Consider the following 22,773-nt stretch of genomic DNA (forward strand, 5'->3'; position numbering starts at 1 on the left):
GAGACATCTGGCTCCCATGTTATTGGTCATCATCTAGTGTCCATTTTTGATTTTGATCCTGATTTGATCCTTGATTTATTTATTTTTCTTCAAAAATGTGTTTTTTCCTTGGATGGAGGTGGGGTTCTACAAAATGGAATAAAACACACTCAGTGAAACCGTAAAGAAACTCCTGCCTTGATGAGATGTTTTATCTGGTATTCACACAAGCTATGTTTTGCTACAGATACAAAGGGGGGTGCATTTCTCACCTGGTGTGCTTATCTTTTAGCAGGAATATGTTCTCACGGACCCCGACTCTCCTCTTGGACCAGAGTTTACTGACAAAGAGAAGAAGCTAATTAGTAAATATAACTCAGTGTTGAACTATGACACAAACAGACCTGAAAACATGTGTTTAGTAGGTGTGGTCTTCTGATTCCAATAGACTAAACACTGGAAAACACTAAAGTTGAATAATAATCAATGAACTGTGGTTTTGATCATTGATATTTTTCTAACTATTGTGAAAAATAATCTTGGTATTTGCTTCTGAAAACAACAAGTTTGTAAAGCAGCAAATATACAAATACACAATATTTTCTTCCTTGCTTACCAGATTGATCATCTGCATAGTAAATGTGAGGCTATTCCCAGCAGATGGGTAGCTTAGTTTAGCACAAAGACTGGATATAGTGGTAAACATCTAGCCTGGCTTTGCCCAAAAGAAGTAAAATGTGCCTACTGGCACCTCTAAAGACATTATTGAGTTATTGAGTTATTGAGCTAATAAGTAACTGTTTCCCCCCTGTTCCCAGTTTTGGTGCTAAACTAGACTAACCAACTGCTAGTGGTGACTTCATATTTACCGTAAAGACAAGGGAGTGGTATTAATACGTCTGCAAGAAGATATATATAAACCAAAATGTTAAACTATTAAAAAACTATATCTAAAATCAGTTTACCACACTTGGTGCCAGTCCAGTTTGTCATCCAGTTTCCTTGTATTTATCTGGCTGTTGTTGAAATAGCCCATAATGTCAGACTGTGTGATTGAAAGCACCACTTAACAGATGTTTCATCTAAATCCCATCAGTCTGTTGTAAAGTGGATGTGGAGAAATCTGACATGAAAACAAACATCAAAACATAATATAGCTCAAAGACATAACTCCAAACCCATACTATGCTTTTCAATCATCATCTGTACAGTATAATACAATATGGTGGAGTCTGCACTTTTAACTCCTACTAGATAATGATAACAAACAACCACAAATTGTTTGTGAATGTTTCTCTTTTAAATGAATGATGAATTTGCGATAAGAGCTTAGTTTTTTTGTCCTGTGGGAAATTGTTCTCCATTTCCTTTTTATTCCTTTGTCCTGGTTTACAGTTGATCTCCATGCTTCATCCCAACATCTGCTCTTAAACAGAGACACCCAACCTAACAAGTGGCTGCATAATCTAGAGATTCAGATTTTTTCTGTTATTAAGCATTAAGCTTAAGCAACACAATTTTGCGTGCAGTAGTATTTTCTGCTGTGTCACAAAACTTTAATTTAAGTTTATGTTTAAGAATAAACCACTGTGTAATGCCTGATACCATCCCTGAATGTCATGCTCATTCAGCTGCTGTGAGCTGCATCTCCTCACCTTCACTCTGGACTTTTCTCAGGGTGACAGAGGGGGTGGAGATAGCCGAGGCACGGAAGTTGGCAGGTAATGTTTCTGAGGAGTCGGAGGTCACACCACGCAGATCCTTCTCCCTAAACATCTTCCTCCATGATGGTGACCGTGTAAATGTTTTCGTGCCGTCCTGCAGAGACAATGAAATAACACCAGTGATTAAAAATAACAGTGTTCACAGTAGTGACTATCTATTTCAGGGTCGTATTCATTATGCATTAGTGGGGTTTTAACAAAGTAGTATTTGACAAAGCAGGATTTGTTGTGACAATATACCACAGTTGCACAGTTTTTAGTCTAGATGCTGTAACTAAGCAATTAGCAGTTGTGCAAACACAGCTGAGCCACTTTGGCATGCCAACAATTTGCCAGCAGTGGTACAAGCACTAACGCCATAAATGCTCTCTTTATATGGAAAATAGATATTTCACACGGATATTTTACCAGTGAAAGGAAATTATCCTGTTACATATTTAAATGGCCAGTGTGTAGGATTTCTGAATATTATTTTGCAGGAATAGAGTACATTATTACATATCATTAGTACATTTTTATTAGTGTATAATAACATGAGTATAAGAATTGTTGTGTTTTTGTTGTCATAAAATAAGCCTTTAATATCTACAATGAGAGTGGATCCTCTTCCATAGAGCCCGCTATGTTTGAACCGCCATTTTTCTACAGTAGCTCAGAACAGACAAACCAAACAGTGATCTAGATTTGGACTTTTAATGCTTTTTATGTGGATTCATGTGGAGTTTTTCCTACATGCTTGAAAAAGGCATACGAGAGCACTCATTTGTTTGCAATTTGTAACTTCACTGCTAGGTACCACAAAATCCTACATACTGGACCTTTAACAAAGGGCAAAAAGTTTAAATCAAAAGCCCATTTGTCAAGTCAGATAGTCTTAGTCGGAGTGGATACAATCAACACATACTCCCGCCTCCTGGCAGAAGTGATTATCTTGATTGATTTTCTACTGACAGTCTGCTTTGTCGTACCTCATCTGGCCTCCTCTCTGTTCCCATGGAGATGAGAGCATTGTATTCCTTCTCTAGGAGCTGCCTCGCCTGCAAAAGATAGACAAGCACAGTTTTAAGATCATAATTAAGATAATCTAAGAGTTAAAGATTAGGATTATCTTGGCATTAGGCAATCAGAACGTGTGGCAATGAGAATTTCTGACAACAGTTGTGAGATAAAATGCTTTACAGAGATGCTTTTCTACATTAACTGTCAACAAGTTGGTCATAAAAGTGGTGTGCTGCAGAGTACCTGTGTGTTCTGATTGGGTATCTGGAGGAGGAGGGCCAAGTCAGTGTAGTCAAAGGTGTCATCTAGTGCCAGGAGTGCCCCGTGCACCCCGCTTTCTAATAGGTTGTCTGCGAACTCTTTCAGACCAATAGACTGCACCCAACACATCACTCGTTCATTGGACCACACCATTACATCTGTGGGGAAGGGCACGGTACAATATAGATGAAGAAGTATGTGCATGCTCAGGTATCATGTCTGAAGAGAAGATTTGGCTATTAACCACAGGCCTTACCTTGATTCTGGTGTTGACTGTCATCCCTCCTCCTCTCTAGCTCCTTCCTGTCATAGTTCAAGCGCTTCAAGCACATGATACCATAGTGAAGACTCACTCTGTAAGTGAGAAGGACAAATTGCTCTCAATTTTCAGAAAAGCAGGTATATGCTGTACACCTGTAGTAGACGGATCACGTTAGAAATGAGCCATGTATTTCAAACCTGTGGAAACTGTCCACCATCTTCAGCTGGCCCCTTAGTTCTTTCTTGGTGAGGTGATCAAGCATGCGGGCATCCACCAGTGACTCCATGAAATATGACCTGTACTGGGGAAGGCCAAGGCTGGGCAGCCATTCGTTTCCCACCCATTCATGGTTCATGTCTCCATAGGCCAGGATCTGGTGGACAGTGGGGGTAATGGAGAAAATGATGAGGAAAGAACACAAATCATATGCATGAAAAACAAAAGTATAAAATAATCGAGGTGCACAAAAAACAAAAACGGTTAATCTGCTATGTAAGTTACACAAGTCTTTAGGTACGTAAAAGGTGACCCTCAGTGTGTCCCTTGGTCAACAGCTGTATCTCTTTCCTGTGAAGCCTATACATGTACATATACACAGCAGCGCTGTATATACACAGCAATCATGCAAAAAAAATGCCTCAGTTCTGCTAGTTGATGCATCACAGGCAACAGTAAACATGGAAGTCGTGGGCTAAAACTGCACAGATGTGGAGCCTTTTAGAGGGATGTATATGACTTCTATATGTTAATGAGATACATTTTTTTTGCATTATAATAGATTGGTCCCAACTAACTAACTAGACTTTTATTGTCATTAGCATTTTAACATTGACTGCTTATAGGCCTTCCAGTGTGTACCTTTTCTTCCATAAAATAACTGATTTAAAATAATTTAGATTTTTTATATTTTTATACAGTATGTAGGGGTACAATCACCTACTGTACAAGAAATATGTGGCACTAAAGTATGTAATGTCCCAAAGTCCCAAACTACCAACTAAACCAAACACAATTGTTTTCCCACCAACTCTCCTGAAGGTTTCCTGATACAGTTAAGAAAAGTACTGTGAAATATAGCTGCTGTTAGCTCAGTTCGTTAGCCGGGCTGTCTGGACTATGAGCTCAGAACACCTTGGGAAGTGTTAGTTTGTACACAGGTAAATGCCTTATTAGATTGAAAGGATTCCAAAATGACACAACACAATGTCACAGTAGAAGAAACAACATTATAAGTCAAATTTTAGTGTCAGTTAGTTGGTCTCTGCACTATTATCTATTATTATTTTGATGGCGCCTACTGTTAATTCTCCTCACATCAGTTAATGACACACAAACATAAGTCACAGCATCCCCATCATAGCAGCTTACTTTTGCTTATAACCTATTAAAAAGCGTATATGCTTTTTAAGCATATAAGTCCTTCACACAACAAATGGGGTCAGGGGGGTTGCCTCCACATACTGTATAGCACAAAACAGCTCAGGGAATAATCGATTACATACTCGCTAGTGTGTCACATTTAAGGATGTGTCTGTGTTAAAATGCAATACTGTAAGGTCTGTTAGTGATGAAAAGCAGTTGTTATCCTGAATAATAAATCTATTAACCTAACACTACATGAATGTTACTGCCAGAAACTCACCTGGTCCCAGCTGAACTCCTTCTGCTCCTTGTGGTTCAGGCAGTGAGGAAATGAAAGAGAAAAGGGACAGAGAGTTGCAAAGAGAGGGAAAAGTCACCAGGGGGAGTGTGTTGGTGTGTGTGTGTGTTATAGTGGATCAGTGTCAGGACAGAATGGAGAAGAAGAAGGAGGGGGAAGGCAGAGGGAGGAAAAGTTTTGTTAGTGAGTGAGAATTAGTCGGAAAAACACTACATCAAAACAGATTTTGAGGGAATAGTAAGGGAGAGGTGTAGCCAAACATGCCTAATCAGAAACAAAGAAAAAGAAAAAAGCTTATCAATGTGAGACCTCTGGTCATATTGCTAAGAATTAAGAGGCCAAAACATAAAACAATTAATTATATTACATGCCTAAATACAGAAAATACTGTAATAGTATTTGTTTTTATGTAAATGAGAATAAGATAATGGGTAAATATTATAAAATTTGCAATATTCTTACTGGCTTGGTGGCAGCAGTGAGAGACTCCATCTCAGCATGTGTCATCCAAATATTACTGGTCGACTGTAATGACAGCAAACACATTTAATATCAGTCTTCTTCTGACATTAGTGCATGAATTTGTTAACATCCCAGTCGTTTAGAGTCATCGTGCTTTTTACTGAGCCTTACAGAGCGAGTGCTTGCAGGTGCAGATGGACTAGTGAGGGAGACCATCTCCTGGATGGCCAGGCGGAGTTTGAGTCTGTGTAGAGGGTTGCTGATGCCAATCTCCCTTTGGATCTCTGTGTCCGACAGGTTAGCCATAATTGCACCGCTTTTCACGTTGGCACGACACGCTGCCACGTACCATGCTGGCATTCCTACCCACAGCTGGACAAACAGAAAGAAGATGTGAGTGGCAACACTTGTAATGATGATGGTGACTCTCACCTGATACTTTAGTTTCATTTATATCATACTACCCATACACTGAATTGAACTGATCTTACAGTTTAACAGGACAGTGTGTCATAATGTACCTCGAGCCATGTAACAACAGTTGGGCCATCCCATGAGGCGAAAGGCAGACCCTGACGACAGGCTTCCTCTAACAGGTCATGTCTGGCAAGGAGAGTGGAAAACCAGTTTGACATAGATTAATTTCTTCATAGCTCACCTTACCACTGTCTTCATTTAGAAATAGAAAATAGCCTTGTACTTGAGAGGTTAAATACCATGACATCTGTGCCTAGCAGCACAGTTTGGGAATATATTCTTTAGAAGAAAGGCACTAGGGGAGTTAAATCCCCAACTCAGGCCTGGTTAGTGTCATGCTCCACCAATGACTGTGCACATGAGAAGTGGGTGGAAAGGCCACTGATCTTACTTCTTTTTGCTACGACGATCTTTTTCCACAGTTCCAGTGCCGAGTTTAGTCAGGCCTAATGGGTCAGCTGAACCCAGGTCATCAGAGGGCGTTGAGGCTGGAAAGGTTAAAAATAGTAATTACCTTATGAATCCACCAACTGTTGATAAATCTCTTTTTGCAAACGGATATATCTGTCTGACAACAAAACAGCATTATGAATGAGTAGTTTTTTTATCTGTTCACTAACCCAAAGAGGCAGATTCGCGCCCAGGTGCACCGATCCTCCCCTTTTCCTTTTTGCCAAAGAGACGGCCAATGGATGACTTAATGCTTTTCTTTTTGCTGGCTTTGTGAAGGGAATCCTGGCTAGCAGTGGTGACGCCATCAGCAGAGAGGCTAGAAGGACAAAGAAAGGAAAAGACAAGACAAAACAGTCAGTGAGGAATGGTTTCTTTAGCCAAATAAACAGTTTTTGAGTAAACCTCCTGGAGGGTACCTGCGAAATTCACGGTGGTCGTCAAGGCCAGCCCCTGGGTGAGTGTGTGTCATCCGGTCCAATCGTAGGGCTCGTGGGACGGAAGGCCCGGAGTCAATTAGAGCAAGTGCTCTGCATTCTTCACCATCTTTACTATTCTGCAGGGTGGAGGAGTGCAAGAGTTGAGTTAATTTACACTGAGTATTGGCTAAATTATCCTCATTTTAATTTAAGGCTTATCTAACAACTTCAACACAGTACCTGTCTGTCAGTCTCCCTGGCAGGGGAATGTGTCAGGCGGGGGGTGGAATGTCCAGAACTGGGTGGTGAGGGAGATGCCAACGTGGAGGAGGTGATGGAGGGAGTCATGTATCCCCTTCCGACGCTGTCCCGTCCTCCCAGCGAAGAGGGTGGAAGAGGTGAGGCATCGAGGGCCACGCTGCTGACCCGGCTTTCAATTTCTTCTGCCCTCAGCTCTGTGCTCTCCTTTTCCTCCTGAATCAGCCTGATTGGAGAGGAGAGGAGAGGAGAGGAGAGGAGAGGAGAGGCAGAAAGTCCACATCATTTATAATGTAAGCTAAAATACGGGTTGTCCAAACAGCCTAGGATGGTCTCATTTAAATAACGCTCACTTAATCTCCTTGTTGATGGCCTCCAGTTGCTCCTGTAGCATGATGGCCAAAGTCTGTACATCTGTCTGACCGCTGGGAGAGAGCAGCTCTGATCCAAAAAGAGTCTCCCTGTCATCCTCATCGTCAGAGCAGCCACCCTCCACACCACCCTCAAACCCTGGACCCAGTATATTGCCGCTGTCCCATTCTCCATACTGGAAAGACAGAACAATGGATGCAAGAAATTATCATCCTATTAACAAATTATATCTAATCTTCCTCATCATCATTATATCAGTGTAAGATTAACACCTTGCTGCTATCGTCTCTAGGAGCCCCCCACCGGCCACGGTGTGCCCGCCTGACCACCACTCCACTAGAGGAGCTGCCGTAGCCAGAGGGGAGTGAGCCACCTCCCTGGGGGTATCGCAGTTCTGAGGCACTCCCTGGAAGAGATCTTCGAAAAAGGGTGGAGGGAAGTGAGCTCACGCTGCCCGCCCTATGGTGAAATCAAGAATTCATTGTATTAAAAGAGTTGTATACATATGAAATAAGAATGTAAATATTATTTGCATATTTGTCAGCTATAATATATATACACCCTCCGGAAACAGTATAAATAGTTAGCTTTTAAAAGGATATTAGCGGAAGTACATTTTGATGAAACAAAAGAGTAAACAAAAGATTGTGCTCAGAAGGGGGCAGTGTACATATAGTATCCCATGGGAGACATTGTTTTTATTTGGCTCAATGTGGGACATAGTGTATAAATAAGCTCCCTTAAAGGTTCATTGCATCTAACCTGGAATAAGATGAGCCAGGTCTGCCTCTCAGCTGATCCAGCTCCAGTTGGATTCGCTCCAGCTCAGCAAGGAGCTGCTCCTAAAGCACAGAGGAGAAAAAGGTCAACATCTTTAGCAAAAAAAAAAGTGTAGATAAGAATTAGCAAAACTTTATTTTAGACAAATTAAGACAGCACTCAAGACTCAAGACTAAAACACTGCCTTGACCTCTCACACATGAGGATAAAACCATAACATGAACTGAAAAGATCAATACCTTATTAGCTATAAGATCATCTTGGATTTTCTTCATATTGGATAGTTCCTCCGAGAGAGCATTCTAGCAGAGAAGAAGAATGAATATACACTTTACCAACTCTTATTTTCCATTATTTTACAAAATATTCTGTGCCACTAATTAGTCTTCCCGTTACCTTTTCCTCTAGTGCTGCCATCCTCTCTTTGAGGTGGAGCTGCAGTCTCTCGTTGGACTCAGACAGAAGCTTATCCACTGTATCTGAGAGACGTTTGTTGTGTTCGTCATTCATCTTCTCCCTCTGCCTCGCCTGAAATGAAGCAAAGGCCGTAAGAGAGGTGCTCGTGAGTCGTGATAGAAATAAAGTTGACAACAAACTTTCAAAATTCTTTAGCCAAGTAGAGAAAAAAATAATGTTACCCTCTGTAGTTCTTGGTTCTTCTCCTCGAGTTGAGCCTCCATTTGCCGTAGTCGCTCCTCAAAGTTCCCATGGCGCTCCTCTGCCTGAATTAGTGGAAACGAGAATATTTCAAGATACTCCTACAAGCTTGTTTCTGATGAATAAATGACGCTTCCAAAGATGTTTACAGATAGAGGCAATAACAGCACTTATATATGATGTATTATAGGTGACAGTAAAATAAACCCAATCATTAAATGAAGCTATCAGCATTGAACAGTTGCCTGGTCTGATACAGCATGTATGGCCCCTGACTAAAAGTACCTTGTTGAGAGCAGCAACCCTTTGGGCAAGCTGGGCCTCGATCTCAGGCAGTGTCTCTGCCCTTTGTAGGGTCTGCTGGAGCTTCTGCTTGGCTTCATCCAGACGCTCCTGTAGCTGTCTGTTCTTTTCTTCACTCTGGACACACAGATGGAAAGTATAACTGTTAAGGTAATGGCACTAACAGATCGAATTTTAGATTTTTAAATATCATATAACTCCGTCAAACATAACAAGTGCAGACAATTTCACTACAGGATTGTTTGAAACACTCCTCACCTGTCTGTGAAGTGATTCCTTGCTGGCCAACTCATTTTCCAGCTTGTCTTTGATATCATGGAGAGAGGTCGCCTCCCTCTGGGCGCTGAGGTACCTGCATTCAACATCGAGACACGATCAAATTTTTAGAGCTGAAGTTATCTGTCAACTTGACATGATATGTGCAAGGATGTAATCTCCACTCGGAAGTAGGAGGACATGTCACCCTCACTTTTCAAAATGTTATTTTGTATCCCTGAGTTGATCAAAGTATTAAACTGCTCATCTGAGTTGCCTTCAGTTATTACTGTGCGTTCACAGAATTTTGCAGCTCAGGCAATACAGAAGCTGCCCTCCTGTCTTGGGGGAGGTTGTTGGGGTTGCATGAAGCTTGTGAGGATCCTGCAGACACTCATGGATGGAAAAAAAAGTATACTAAAGATGCTTAGATAGTTGTCTGTACCGTGCATTTGATTTGAGAGTACGATATCTGGTTAATTTCAAATTCTGAGCCAGAATTTTTTTTTGCTTTTCTCACACAGCGTTCTGCGTTATTAATATGTATGTAGTGCAAATGTTATTATGTAAAACAACCTTAAACTGTATAAAGAGGTGTCAGGACACAATTGCAACACATTTTCAGCCAACAGGTTAAACATATGGTCCTTCTGCTTTATTCATTACAGCTGATGGATGAAATTTTCCCTCAAAAAAACAAAACAAAAACAGTAACAAGTATAAATTCCTCAGAGACAGCAAAGGTTACCTCCGTTCTAGTGTTGTGATCCTTTCCTCCATGTCCTCTCTTTGGCAAAGAGCCTGGAGGAGGCAAAAATACATCAAGAAACAGGATGGTATACATTTATGATGAGATGCTCTTATTAGATATTTACTGTATATGATGAGTAATAACCAGATGATAGATATCTAACAGGAGGAGAAACAAATAATACGTGGATGGCCCATAAAGAGGACATTTAATACTATAAGGGTCAAATTTACAATTTCTTCTGCATTTATTTGAGACTTGCATATATCAAGTCCACCTCATAACTGTTTAATTTATCTTACTTCCCCTCTCATTATGTTACAAAATAATGCATATTAATACTTCTCCAACATATGCCCATTGTGGTCAAATATACACTTGAAACCCCGGGAATCGAGGTAGCTCAGGGTCTTGGCCAGGAAGAGACAGATTGGCTCTACAGACCTCTTTCACTTCCCTTTGGAGCTTCTGATTGGCCTCCTCCGACTTCGTCACCTCCCTCCTAGCGGCCGCAAGCTGTTCCTCTATTTCTCCAACCTGATGTGACACCACGAAGGGACACAAGATGACACAGATTTAACCTACGTGAGTCAGTGTCAACTGCCACAGAAAAAAAAAGTGTAAATAGACACATCAAGTGATTTGTTACAAATGTCTGTCTGGTCAACATGAGAGTCATCACTGATGCATGAAACACACAGTAAACTACAGACAGAATATGTCTCTTTTTAGTGTTCAGTGTTCTAGACAGTCTTTTTATTTTGTGACCAGACAGCCATGGTTTTATTGAGCTTTAATACAATACGTTTGACCCATTACACAAGACTTTATTGGATGCATGGATACAGTTTGTCTATGGTTAAATTCAAATGGCGTCTTATTGTGTACTATAAAGTATAAAGTATAATAATGGCTTTTCAATGCAGCAGCAATAGTCTGACTGGCCACAAGAGGGCAGAGGGAGACCTAGCAGACATATTGTACATAGGTCCCTTCTTCTTGGTTTCTTGGTTTTATTGTTGAAAATACTTGTATACCACAAGAAAGTTTGGCTTTACTTAGTGGACTAAAGGAGTCAAATATAATTGTCACTGTTGATTAAAACCAAATTAGAAAACAAATCAGAAACACAAATGCATCGCAGTACAAATGTACACAAACGTGTATTTCTGTACTTGGGAGGACCCTCATAGACTATATCCAGTTCCTAATGCTAACCAAAAGCCTAACGCTGAAGGAACAGTGTGACATTTTTGTAAATGTGCTTTCAAAACTTTCAAAACTTATATGAGACGATCAAGACCACCCTTGTTGTCCTTACAGTATATATGAACAGCTAGTCTGGCTATGTAAAAAAAAAACCCAAAAAAAACCCTGGCAAACAAACCACACACTGAGGTTTTTTCCAAAATGTTTTTTTTTTTTTTAAATAACCTTAAAACTGCTAATCGTAACATCACGCCATTTCTGAAGTTGTATTACTAGACCTTAGTGTTGTTGGCACAAAGTAAAAATGTTAGACTAATAATATACAAATTTCAAACACACCACTTATTGAAGAGCGCTTGCACAGTCAATTGGACAGGTGTAACCCAGCAAACAGTATAAGAAAGCCTCAAATTAGAGTATGGGCACCACTTTTAGTGTTTCATTACACTCTATCATACAGTTGGTTATAATAACTCTATATATATCAACTGAAACATTACAGCTTAGATTTCACATTTAACCCTGACACCACAGTGTTAAGAGGGAAGTATCAAAGAAGTGAAGATGTCTTCACTTTTGCTCACTTCAGTCTGACGTTTCAAACCTCATATGGTCCTCACCATGACGGATAAACAGAAACATACACTCACCTGCCGGCACATGAGGGCCAGCCTCTCCCTCAGCTGGGAGAGTTCAGCTCTCTGTCGCTCTATCTCTCCTTCTCGCTGTCTTTCCAGCTCGCTGTCCTCCAGGCCAGAGGCTGGGCCATTGGGTAGTCGCTGAAATGATGAAAATATCCAAAAATTGAGACCAGTGAAGAAAAATAACTAGTTAGAATCAGCTGAGGTTGTGGCTGAAACAAATGACATGTGGATGAAGTACGATAATGAGTCAAAATCACACTGACACACCATGGTACCCATACATCTACTTTTCTACTGACTTTCTGGACGCTAACACATAGACAAAAACAACTGGAACCAACATGCATAAAGCCCTCCCTTACATCTTTCCCGCCGTCCACCCCTTGTTGACGTCTTTTAATTTGGTCTCTTAAAGAGATTACCTAGAAAGGGGGAGACAAAATGAGCAAACAGACGATACAAATGAATGTTCATTCTTCACACCAAGCATCCTCGAGGCAGAGAAAATCATTCACATTGGATTTTACCTCTTGAGAAGAAGCTGCAAGTTGATCCTCTAACATGGATACCCTCTCGAGGGCCACACGGAGCCTCTCTCGAACCTGTGGGGGTAGAACGGTATAAGTGGGCCGACCATCATGGCGTTTACAAGTTACAATTCAGGCTGCATTTCTATCACTCGAATGGATTTTCCCTTTTTTTTTACTCTCCTACAGTGACTACATCTTCTTGACCTTCCTGATAATCTTGTTAGAAAGAGCAAGAAAAAGTTACAAGGCGACAGAGCCAAGTAAACAATTCAGAAGAGGCCAAAACACTCACAAGACTTCTAGGAATGCTCAGTGCCAACTCAAAGTGAGTGAAGAGTAGAGTGAAAAATAATTCAAGTGACTTGCTCCTACGTGCAGCAAACTGTAGGAGAACCACACGATCCTATGCGAGGGATTTACCCTTCATTTGCCTCACCGTTTTTTTTATATTGTTATTTTAAGTCATTAACATTAACATCTCTATGTGTTTGCTTATGAAATTGCAACAGCTAATGAGCCTAGCTCAAAGTTAACATCCTATTTCTGGTCACCTGATGGATCTAAGTCAAGTAGCCACTCCACAGCCTCCTTTAAGAAACTGTGTTAACCAGCTAACTGTCTTGCTGTTTGCTGTTAGGTAAGCCAACTTTGCATCATGATTTTTCTCTGATTTGACTGAAATCAGTCCTGACGAGAATGAAACTGCCAAATTATAAAAAATAATAATCAACAAGACGCTGTAAATCTCTGTGGAGTTGTGTCGGGTGATAATTCTCTGTGAGTTTATCACTACATGTGACAATCTGTCACGTACAAGTATAAGATCTGCCGTCGAAAAAATATCGATCATAACCATTTTTGTGAGTAGGAAGTAAAAGATCTTCAAAATGTCACTTTTAGTAGCTTGATTAATACTGATGGCTCTGGCTCTGATCTATAATGCAGCAGTTAGACCCACCTTTTCATCCAGGGCCTTGTGGTGCTCAAACAGAGACTTTAGTGCCTTGAGGACTTCCACTTCACTGGAGACCCCTGCCGGGGACTGGGCTTGTCTTTTTACCACTGTCATCCTCAGACTGCGCTCATGGCGAGACACAAGACACTCCAGGTGTTCCAGCAACAACTACAGTAGTTATTGGGTCGAAATGGGGAAGGAGATGGGGAGGTGAACAGAGAGAGGTAAGAAAAGGAGACATAGAAAATGAGGAGAAAGAATAAAAGATAGAAAACGGAGAGAGTAAGGCAGAAAGAGACAGAGACGGCTCAGAGAGGAGGCAGAGGAGTGAATGGTTTAAAGAGTGACAATGAGATGAAATTAGGTGGTGAGAAGAGCGCCGGGTAGTATAAAGGGACAAGGAGTGAGTGGGAGAGATAAGGAAAGCAGATAAGGACATAAAAAGGATTCACGAAGAGAAAAAAGAGAATATGAAGGAGAAAGAGGAAGAGAATGAGAAAAAAAAAACAGAAGCAAATAAAACAGTGTCACACCCACACAACCACAATGGGTGAGGAAGATAACACAGAGGCTGTTACAGCGCTAATAAGCAAAATGGCCGCTAAACATCTTACACGTGTGTTGTTTCTCTCCGCCTTGAGCTCAGCGATCTCCTCCTCCCTCTCCAGAAGCTGCTCCCGGCAAACGTTCAGCTCTTTAGTCAACACAGCAAACTCCTGTGGAACACACAAGCTGCGTTCAGGGGCACAGAAAAAAAACAACAACTGTTTAAATATATGATTTTTATAGTTTAAGTGGTCTCCGCTCAGCCAGCTTGAGCTACGGTGAGAGTTTAAAGGGACAAATAATAATTCAGGCCAAGACGTAGCCAAATCGAGTGACACTGAAAATTTAATAGAATCGACTGCCCTCAGCATACGCACATGTAAACGGATACATGACACTAAAACTATAGATCACCAAAGCCCTCCAGAAACGCACAGTGTGAAACACCTGAGACTAGAAATGCATGAAGCCGTACGTGATGTAAACGTACATAGTAATCATGTAAATCACTGACACAGTTTCCACCACCACCACCACTCTCTCTTGCTCATCCTCCTCTGTGAACTCGCATTCATGGATGGATTACATCACACTGTTACACAATGGCTCTGCACTGGAATGCACAAGAGAGACCCCCAAAAACACAGCATCGATATGTCATTTACAACACTGCTGGGAATACGTTTGAAACTCCTGCATAATGCTGTAATAGAGTCCAAACAGAGGCGCGTGTCTTCATTTTCTTAAACAAAAAGAACCAGCAAAGAATACTAGCAGAATCCATTACCAGTAATTTCTTTATGTCCCCATAAAACACCTACGAAGCCTTCGGCTTAGAGGAAATTGCTGTATGTGATAATGTAGATGTTTATACTCAGGTTTACCTCCTTTATGATACAAAAGCAGAATAGAGAATAGACACATGACATTAGTCTGTGTTTGCATGGCGGAGAGAGGAGAAAAAGAGCCGTAGAGAGATCTATGCAGATGGTGACACAGTGGGTTCATTGGCTCTTGGCCTTATGGGATTCTTACTTGTTTGGATAGGGGTCAGCTTCTCAGTTGGCTTCCCTTGTGGCCTTATAGTTTCTTTTCTATTTCATCTCACTCTATCCTTAGAGGCTCTGGCCTCCATTCATTTAAGTGATTTTGCGGTTCTCCTCTGTGATGCACAAGGACATGGAGTTATATGAATAAAAAATGCAAATTTCAAAATGCTTTGCCTGGTGTGTTAGCTGCAAACTGATAACAATTCACAGGCTCTGTATGTCATAATGCATTCAATTTAAACTCAGTAATTTAGACCTTTACTAACATTATGTACTATGTATTGTTGACTATATAATGTTCAACTGATTGTTAAAATAGATCAGTTCAAGTATTTAGGGATGTAACTAATGATTATTTTCATTACTGATTAATTTGTCCTTGACTGAATGATGATCTGTTTATTCTCTAAAATGTTCAAATGAAATAAGTGAATCATATGTAAATAACTCTTAAAGCCTAAGACGACAACTTTATATCACTTGTTTTGTTGTTGAATGTTTTTGTGTGGCATTTTTGCTTTAAAAAATTGCCGCCAACAATTTTCCATCGCTATCTAATTGATTAATCTATTGTTATAGCTCAAGAGTGAAATGTTAGTTTGGGAGATCAGTGTACTGAACTAACTTCCAGAGGTTTTTATGATATAATATCCAGTTTTTCTAAGTTTCAGCAACAATGAACATAACAACAAAACAACACGTGAAAATATTATGTGTCATCTCAAGAGTAATGAGGCTCTGGTGACTCAATGTTAAATTTGCTGCAAGTTTGAAATGCTCTTGTCACCTTCCTGTCCTCTTATATATATATTACACCAAAACTTGGTAGAAATGCTTTTCTGATTTCCTTCAACAACATATATACTTAATATTAATAATAAGAATTAATAATTAGTAATGTCAATGACTATATCTCTTGATATTGGATGAAAGTCCAGTCAGAGCTGGTATTCATCACAAAAGATGTGTGCACAAAAAATCTAATTTAGTTAATTTGTGCTCACACATTTTACACCTTTTAGAAGCTGAAAAAAAGAAACATAAAGGGACCTGACATATAGTCCTGGAAAAATAGTAAAGTGTGACAGCAAACTATACATACCGTGAACACTTCATAGACCTTAAGTGCTGAAGGTTTTCCCAATGAATAAAAGAGAGAGCTGTTCTTAATGTAGGGTAATTAATGAGCAATTTCACCCAGTAAACTAAAGAGAATTCCTAGAAAATCAAGTATTCATTTAAATTAAGCTGAAGCCGCAAACAAATATTAGCTTCCAGCATCATTAATCATCCACTAACTACATGTTCAAAAAACATAATAAAACCTGATTAGACAATAAGAGGAAAACTGCAGATGCAACTTAGACTAAACAGCCAGAAAACGATAGGAACATAAACCATCTGCATCAGTAAGAACAACATTAATGAGGAAAACTCTGAAGATGGAGACGGGGAAGTATTTAGCATCCACTATCCTCTAGCTGTGTCTCTCTGCGTGAACTGTCACTGCAAAGGCTTACTGTCTCATAGGCTTGCTTCACAATGACACACACTCAGAAGAACACACTCCACCATTAACTAGACAGCGATAGAACAGACGATAAACAATGTTACCTCACAAGGAGGAACTTAACGCACTTGCTCTATCAGCCAAAACACATAAACCTTAATTTCCAAAATAGACTGATTCCTCCATGCACATATGCATAGACTGTAAACACATACACACAGTTGTACCTGTGGCAGAGCGATAGATAGCTGCCTCTGAAGTGACTCCTTTTCGTGTCCCAGCTCGCGGAGGCGGAGCTGAGCCGTGCCCAGGCTGTCCTGCGTTTCCCTCAGGTTCTCCAGCAACCTCTCCCTCTCCGTCAGCATGTTGACCATTAACGACTCCAGGTTCCCCGTGCTGCCTCCTTCATCTCCTCCGCCTCTAGGCTCCCTCCCACTGAAGCCTCCTCCTCCCATCGCACCTCCGGGGCCTCCAACTCCTGCCCCGGCAGGTGAGGATGAGCCCCCACCAGTCCCACTTCGCCCATCCTCAGAAATGGTGGGCATCACCTCGCACATCATCATGAGATCGTGGTGTGTGTGTGTGTCAAGTTAATAAAGAAAACTAAACAGCAGATTGTGCGTGCAAAATGTCTGACTTCGTGCCTCAGGGTTTTATGAGCTTGTACTAAAAGTTTGATGTACAAAATATAAATCTTTATATTTTCAGTTTTCCAAAAATATCATTCCTTTGGTCTGCATATCTTCCTTTGTTTATTGCCTTTATGTTTATTCCCCAGCATTCACTTCTGTACGTCTTTGCTGACTTGCCTTCCTTCCAAAGTCCCAAACTGCATGGTAACTAGAATACTTATGTGTTCCTGTGTTATGCAAGAGGAAGAAGTATCTATGGGGATGCCGTTCTGTGGGTGGCTCGGATTGGCGGAGGGTGAGGAAGGGAAAGGGTTATGGGGAAGGAAGGGATAAAGGAGGGCCGATGCTCCAAAATTGTGTCCAAGAGGCAGAGCTCCTCACAGCACCGGGGGTAAGAGCTGAAAAAGAGAGCAGGCATTGCATTAGATCCCCCTCAATAAACTTCACTTTGAGGAAAGACACTGTAAAGTAATGTCATCTATGGAACTGTGTCAGTAATGCTTGATGGTTTGCAATTAGCATTTTTGATGAAATAGAGAATAATGACAACAGCGGCAATGAAATGATCAATTCTGGATGTTGTTCATCCAGCGTGAACCTTTAAAATCTCAGGTTACTGTGAATGAAATGAAAGATGAATTTGAGTAGCGTACACACTGAGTCATGCAACTTGAGAAATAGCTTGAGGAGGCACGAATTACACTACTACTCTTTAACTCAGTGGTAGTCCAAGTAATACAAAACGCTGCTTGAAAGTCTCTCTGTTAAAGGAATAGTTTGGCATCTTGGGTACTTTCTTCCTTGGGAGTCAGACAATGAGATTGATTTGTCACATTGTCATTTCTGTCCATTAAATATATGGCTACAACCAGCTTCAGGTTATCACTCAGTTAGGTCAAATGAGGAAACAGGTGTCTCTGTCCAAAGGTAACAATATTTGCAGTAATCTACCTAACATATTATAAAAAATGAACATATATTTGTTTGTATAATCTGTTAATAAAACAAAAAAATGAATGGTTTTATGAAAGGCTCAGGACTATTTTTTTGACAGGAGCAGTGACTTCCTGAAATCTCTGCACAGAGTAATTTTACTAATTATACAAAGGAGGTATAAAGTGTTAATCAGTGAGATTTAAAGGCGCTGTGAGTTTTTATGCTAAGCTAAGAGCTGCTGGCTGGAGCCAGCGTTACAGTACACTTGATAGACATACTTGATTGTGGTATCGATCTTCTCATCCAACTCATGGCAAGGAAGTGAATGATTGTGTTTATCAAAATGTCAAACTTTAAGCTTTAAGGTATCAGTCAGTGTGATCTTAACCAAAGAGTGTTACCGCTGATCAAAGTGGCTAATCCTAATGATTTAAGCAAGAAAACAAGTTAACTTTGTTCTAATTCTCAGTTTTTCTAAAAAAAAAAACTGCGATATTGATTGAAATATGTGATCTCACTCCACAAAGCATCCTCTAATCAGTTTTGTTGTAAATCATCTGCATATCTTAAATGACCTTTTAACTGGATAAGGTCTCTGGCTCACGCTGCATACTGTGAGCCAAAATGGTATGGATTCAGGCAATCAGCATTATTATAGCGCCTCATGTCCCTCTCTTCTTTCCTCCCATATTCTTCACTGTCTAGTCTATAATACTCAGAGGCTTGCGCTGGCCTTTATACTTTTAAGTGGTTTGGACTGATTTAGTACCCCATGCAGGCTTCTTTACGTCAGTGAGTCTGGGCAGCGCAGTAAAGAATTTCTTTGTCCAACCAAAATCATCCATTTTGTGAAACAAACATATTTAGCACACAGGCCTCAGCACCAATAAAAACAACTTTTTGACAGTTTTCTCATTATTATATGGACGTCCAGTACCAGAGATGGGGTCTGCTAGCTGGTAATTGGAGGCTTGATACAGATACTGAATTAGCTCCTCATGCTGGTGAGCTGGATAGGGAGCTTGGCAACCTCAGTGTATGTCCCACTAAAAAAACAACTTGATTTCCCGCTCCACACTGATGGATGATCGCTGATGCAAGACTGAATAGGCATTGACTGCACTCCCTTGAAATACAGTTTAAGAGTTTAAAATGTAAGCAGTTTAGGAAATGTTTCAAACTTCTCTGCCACACTGATGGCTGCATAGAGCCACAGTGGTAAAGTATGGCATCTGTAATACGTTAGCAAAGAAGTGAACCTGAAAAGTTGAGGCCACGCAGTTATCAAATGTCAGAGTTGTGCTGTGAAAGAATAAAAATGAAATAAAAAAAAATGTGTGATTAACAAAGCATCAGGATGGCAGAACACCTTTAGGTGTGAAAAGCTTACATGGAAGACACCTGACAGAATTAGATTATGCTAAAGGTCTGCATGGCACTAAGGGAATTGATGTTTTTTTTAAAGTGGATTGAAGAGGATAAATATACAGTAACATATGTTATGCCAGCGAGGGAGATATGAAGAACATGAAGCTGCTCTCTTTTGGAGGGTTTTAGATTGCCCAGATAATAATGGTGTTCACTATGTTGCCTTCCAAAAGCATTTAGCTAATATTAACTTTCAAAAAGACCAAAAACTTTCATGAGGCTTTTTATAGGAAAAAATTACGTTATGTAAGGACACATTTTGTGACGGCACCACTACCCTGAATGGATGACTCAGGTCTGAATGTGTCACTTATTTCTCCCTTTAAAAAATACTCATACCTGAGGGTTCTTGTAGACAAAAGACTACAACAGCTCCTGATTGCTACTTTGTGATAAAAACTCCACAAAATTACCTCCTGAAATTGATTGCAGTCAGTATAGGGCATTAAAAAAACAAAAAAAACAAAACTGAAATGCTAAGTATAGCGTGGCCTGTAAGAAAAACTTTCAACCACTCAGCCTGGGATAATCTTGGAATTACTCATTGTCATTACCAGCAGCTCTTCATTAGCTCAGCAGGGGCAGCAGAAAACAGGCTAATGTAATTACTGCAGACTATTGTATATATTGTAACAATCACTGCACAGCTCACAGTAGTCGTTCACTGTACTCTAGCTGTGTCATATGATGAGTCTGTGCTGGAAAAACAAAGGATTCATAGCTGGAGTCCTGGTTTCAGCACAGGCAAAACATAACTGTGCAGCCTGCAGTTTTGGACTGAGGTCACTGGGCTTCAGGACCTGTGTGTTTATGAGTGTGTGTGGACGAGAAAGACAACTAGAAAACAGAGAGAGAGAGTGCTACATGTCTGGTGCATTAAAATGACACTAAAGACTAGTTATCTCGAGGCATTTTTTTTCATCTTTGACTAGTTTCTATTCTCACCGCCGTAGAAATGAGAGCACAGCGACCGAAAACAATGAGCCGGCGATGACATTTTTCTTTAATGTGCATTATCAAGTAGCTGCAGTAGATTCATTGGTGTAATGGGTGAGCTCATGTCACAGTGTCACCACACTGAAATCGATCAAGCATGTGTGTGTGTATATGTGTGTGTGTGTACATGTGGGTGTCTTCATATTGTGATTGCCCACATCATCATCATCATCATCATCATCATCATCATACACAGTCACACTGAATCCTGCTTGTAGCCGCCTACCCTGGAGTGGACAGTATCTGCTTGCTAGATGACCAATTAGAGCAACCCCCCCTCCTCCCCTCCAATTAGGCTATGTATCATGTTACTAAATATCCCCTGTCTCTCTGAAAAAAAGGCAAAGGAAAATGTCTTTGCCTTATGTGTGCGTGTGTGTGTGTGTGCGTGTGTGTGTGTGTGTGTGTGTGTTTGAAAAAAAAATGAGAGAGAGAGCGAGAGCAGCAAAAAAAAAAAAAAAAAAAAACAGCTCTCCTCCAGCAGGCACAGGGGCGGGGAGAGGGGTTTGCAGGCTCCCACAGCCGCCGACAATCAGAACTAAAGAAAGGGAAATCGTGTTTTTACATCCAGTTCCATGTTAAATCACCCTCTCGCGTAAAAGACGCACCACATCCGATGCATTCTTTCATTTTAATAAAAGCAGAGCAATATAATATATATATATATATATATTATATATATAGATATATATAATATATTATATATATATATATATATATATGAAGCGACTAATATAGAGCGCCCCCTCCTCCTCTCCTAATACCATGAAACAGTACCCCCTGGCCAAGAAATGCATCATTGGAATCGATAAGTGATTGTCGGCAGCTGGGTAGAGGGAATGAAAGCACCGGGATCCGGACTAACACGCTTTTATTTGCGCTGGCATCCACGCCGCACACTGGGCTAATGGGAAAATGACGAGGCTCTCCTCCGGGTGACAGCTACGACTAGGCTGTGCCTTATATCTCTCCACCATTTCCGAATGTATGGAGGAAAAAAAAAAAAAAAGACCACTGGATGGTAGGCACGAGGGCGCGCACGAGCACGCGCAGATCTACATTCTTATAGTAAAAAAAAAAAAAAAGAAGAAGAAGAAGCAGCTTGATTTCTAAATTGGCCTTTCATGCGTAAAAAGCGAACGGGAGGAGAGATAAATCCACACTTAGAGAGGATGCTCGGATGAGGAAAAAAAAAAATGCACATCGCACATTTTCACATTTTCAGTAATGGGCCTGCTTATTCCAGACATTATAGAATTATAATCAACTCCATAGGCCCGGTGACAGCAGTGTGACGAGCTGGGAGGTTTGACTACAAAGCTCCCAACGGCAAAGGACTTAGTTACAGCCATGATTAATTACAAGCAACAAATAGTAGGCCAATATACAGTGGCATCTTATGATCTTATGAGGACTCTCTCTCTCTCTCTCTCTCTCTCTCTCTCTCTCTCTCTCTCTTCAAGTAGATATCACCTCACCTAACTGTATGCAAACGGGAGCGAGCAAGCGCGCCCTAAATAAATCGTGCTGTGTGCTGCCAACACACCTGTCAATGCCCGACACTGACATATGCAGAGAGCGTTGCATAGTCTATCCAATATAAGCTTATTTGCCTCTATTCAAATAGTAATCCCCCCCTCCCTCCCCTTCCACACACACACACACACACACACACACACATACACACACATACACCACCCCCCTCAATCCTTGACAACACAATGTTAGGCTACTTGTTATCTCACGCATGCACACACACACACACACACACACACATGCGGTTTATCTTTACATTTGTGCATGCATCCTTCTCATCTGCGTCTCCTCGATGGGTATTATTCTCCCTCTCTGTGGAAATTGGGTTGCGATGGGGCGGTGTGAAGTTGCATCCTTACCACAGTCATCGCGGGGAGCCTTTAGTGTCCATGTTTGATGTTAAATATTCCTTAGGTCCATCTCCATCGGGATCGTGCTTCGGTGTCCGTGCCCCTCATCCGAACCAGTGTAAAGCTTACTATGTGGTATTTCTTTTTTTTTTTTCCTCCCCGTCTCTCTTTTCCACATGTAAACGGCGAGGAGGGGGACGCGGAGAGAGACGATACGCCACCTTACCACAGACTCCCCCTCTGTCGGATTGGAAGGTAATGGGTCTTAAAGAAACATTCTCTCAGCATTCTCCGCATCTCTGTGATTTACGCGCGCGCCACGCACTCACGCGCACTCGCAGGCCAATCAAACACCTGATTAATTATACAGTGTGTATTTATAT

The 22,773-nt window shown here is 40.9% G+C and overlaps 1 protein-coding gene across 4 annotated transcripts; it reads right to left on the reverse strand.

Annotated features, from left to right (window-relative positions):
* Positions 1-82: 82 nt before the first annotated feature.
* On the reverse strand, positions 83-22,727 carry LOC104920703 (liprin-alpha-3). Of its 4 annotated transcripts, none has more exons than XM_019271079.2 (32): positions 22,400-22,714; positions 16,740-17,542; positions 14,022-14,123; positions 13,411-13,575; positions 12,450-12,524; positions 12,285-12,344; positions 11,929-12,057; positions 10,514-10,606; positions 10,067-10,119; positions 9,322-9,415; positions 9,046-9,180; positions 8,742-8,825; positions 8,500-8,631; positions 8,343-8,405; positions 8,086-8,165; positions 7,596-7,782; positions 7,305-7,498; positions 6,934-7,177; positions 6,694-6,830; positions 6,445-6,593; positions 6,216-6,312; positions 5,869-5,950; positions 5,519-5,719; positions 5,348-5,410; positions 4,868-4,894; positions 3,423-3,598; positions 3,220-3,317; positions 2,946-3,121; positions 2,672-2,740; positions 1,635-1,797; positions 252-320; positions 83-126 (listed from the first exon to the last, which is right to left on the reverse strand). In XM_019271079.2, the coding sequence occupies exons 2-31, from the start codon at positions 17,073-17,075 to the stop codon at positions 268-270; spliced, it is 3,717 nt and encodes a 1,238-aa protein (XP_019126624.1). In that variant the 5' UTR covers positions 17,076-17,542; positions 22,400-22,714; the 3' UTR covers positions 83-126; positions 252-267. The 4 variants fall into 4 exon arrangements, with proteins under 4 accessions (XP_019126624.1, XP_019126625.1, XP_010731347.1 ...); XM_019271080.2 differs by lacking the exon at positions 22,400-22,714 and adding an exon at positions 22,297-22,392; XM_010733045.3 differs by lacking the exon at positions 12,285-12,344 and having other exon boundaries at positions 22,400-22,713.
* Positions 22,728-22,773: the final 46 nt, after the last annotated feature.

Source organism: Larimichthys crocea, chromosome XVI (assembly GCF_000972845.2).
Source record: "Larimichthys crocea isolate SSNF chromosome XVI, L_crocea_2.0, whole genome shotgun sequence".
NCBI lineage: Eukaryota > Metazoa > Chordata > Actinopteri > Sciaenidae > Larimichthys > Larimichthys crocea.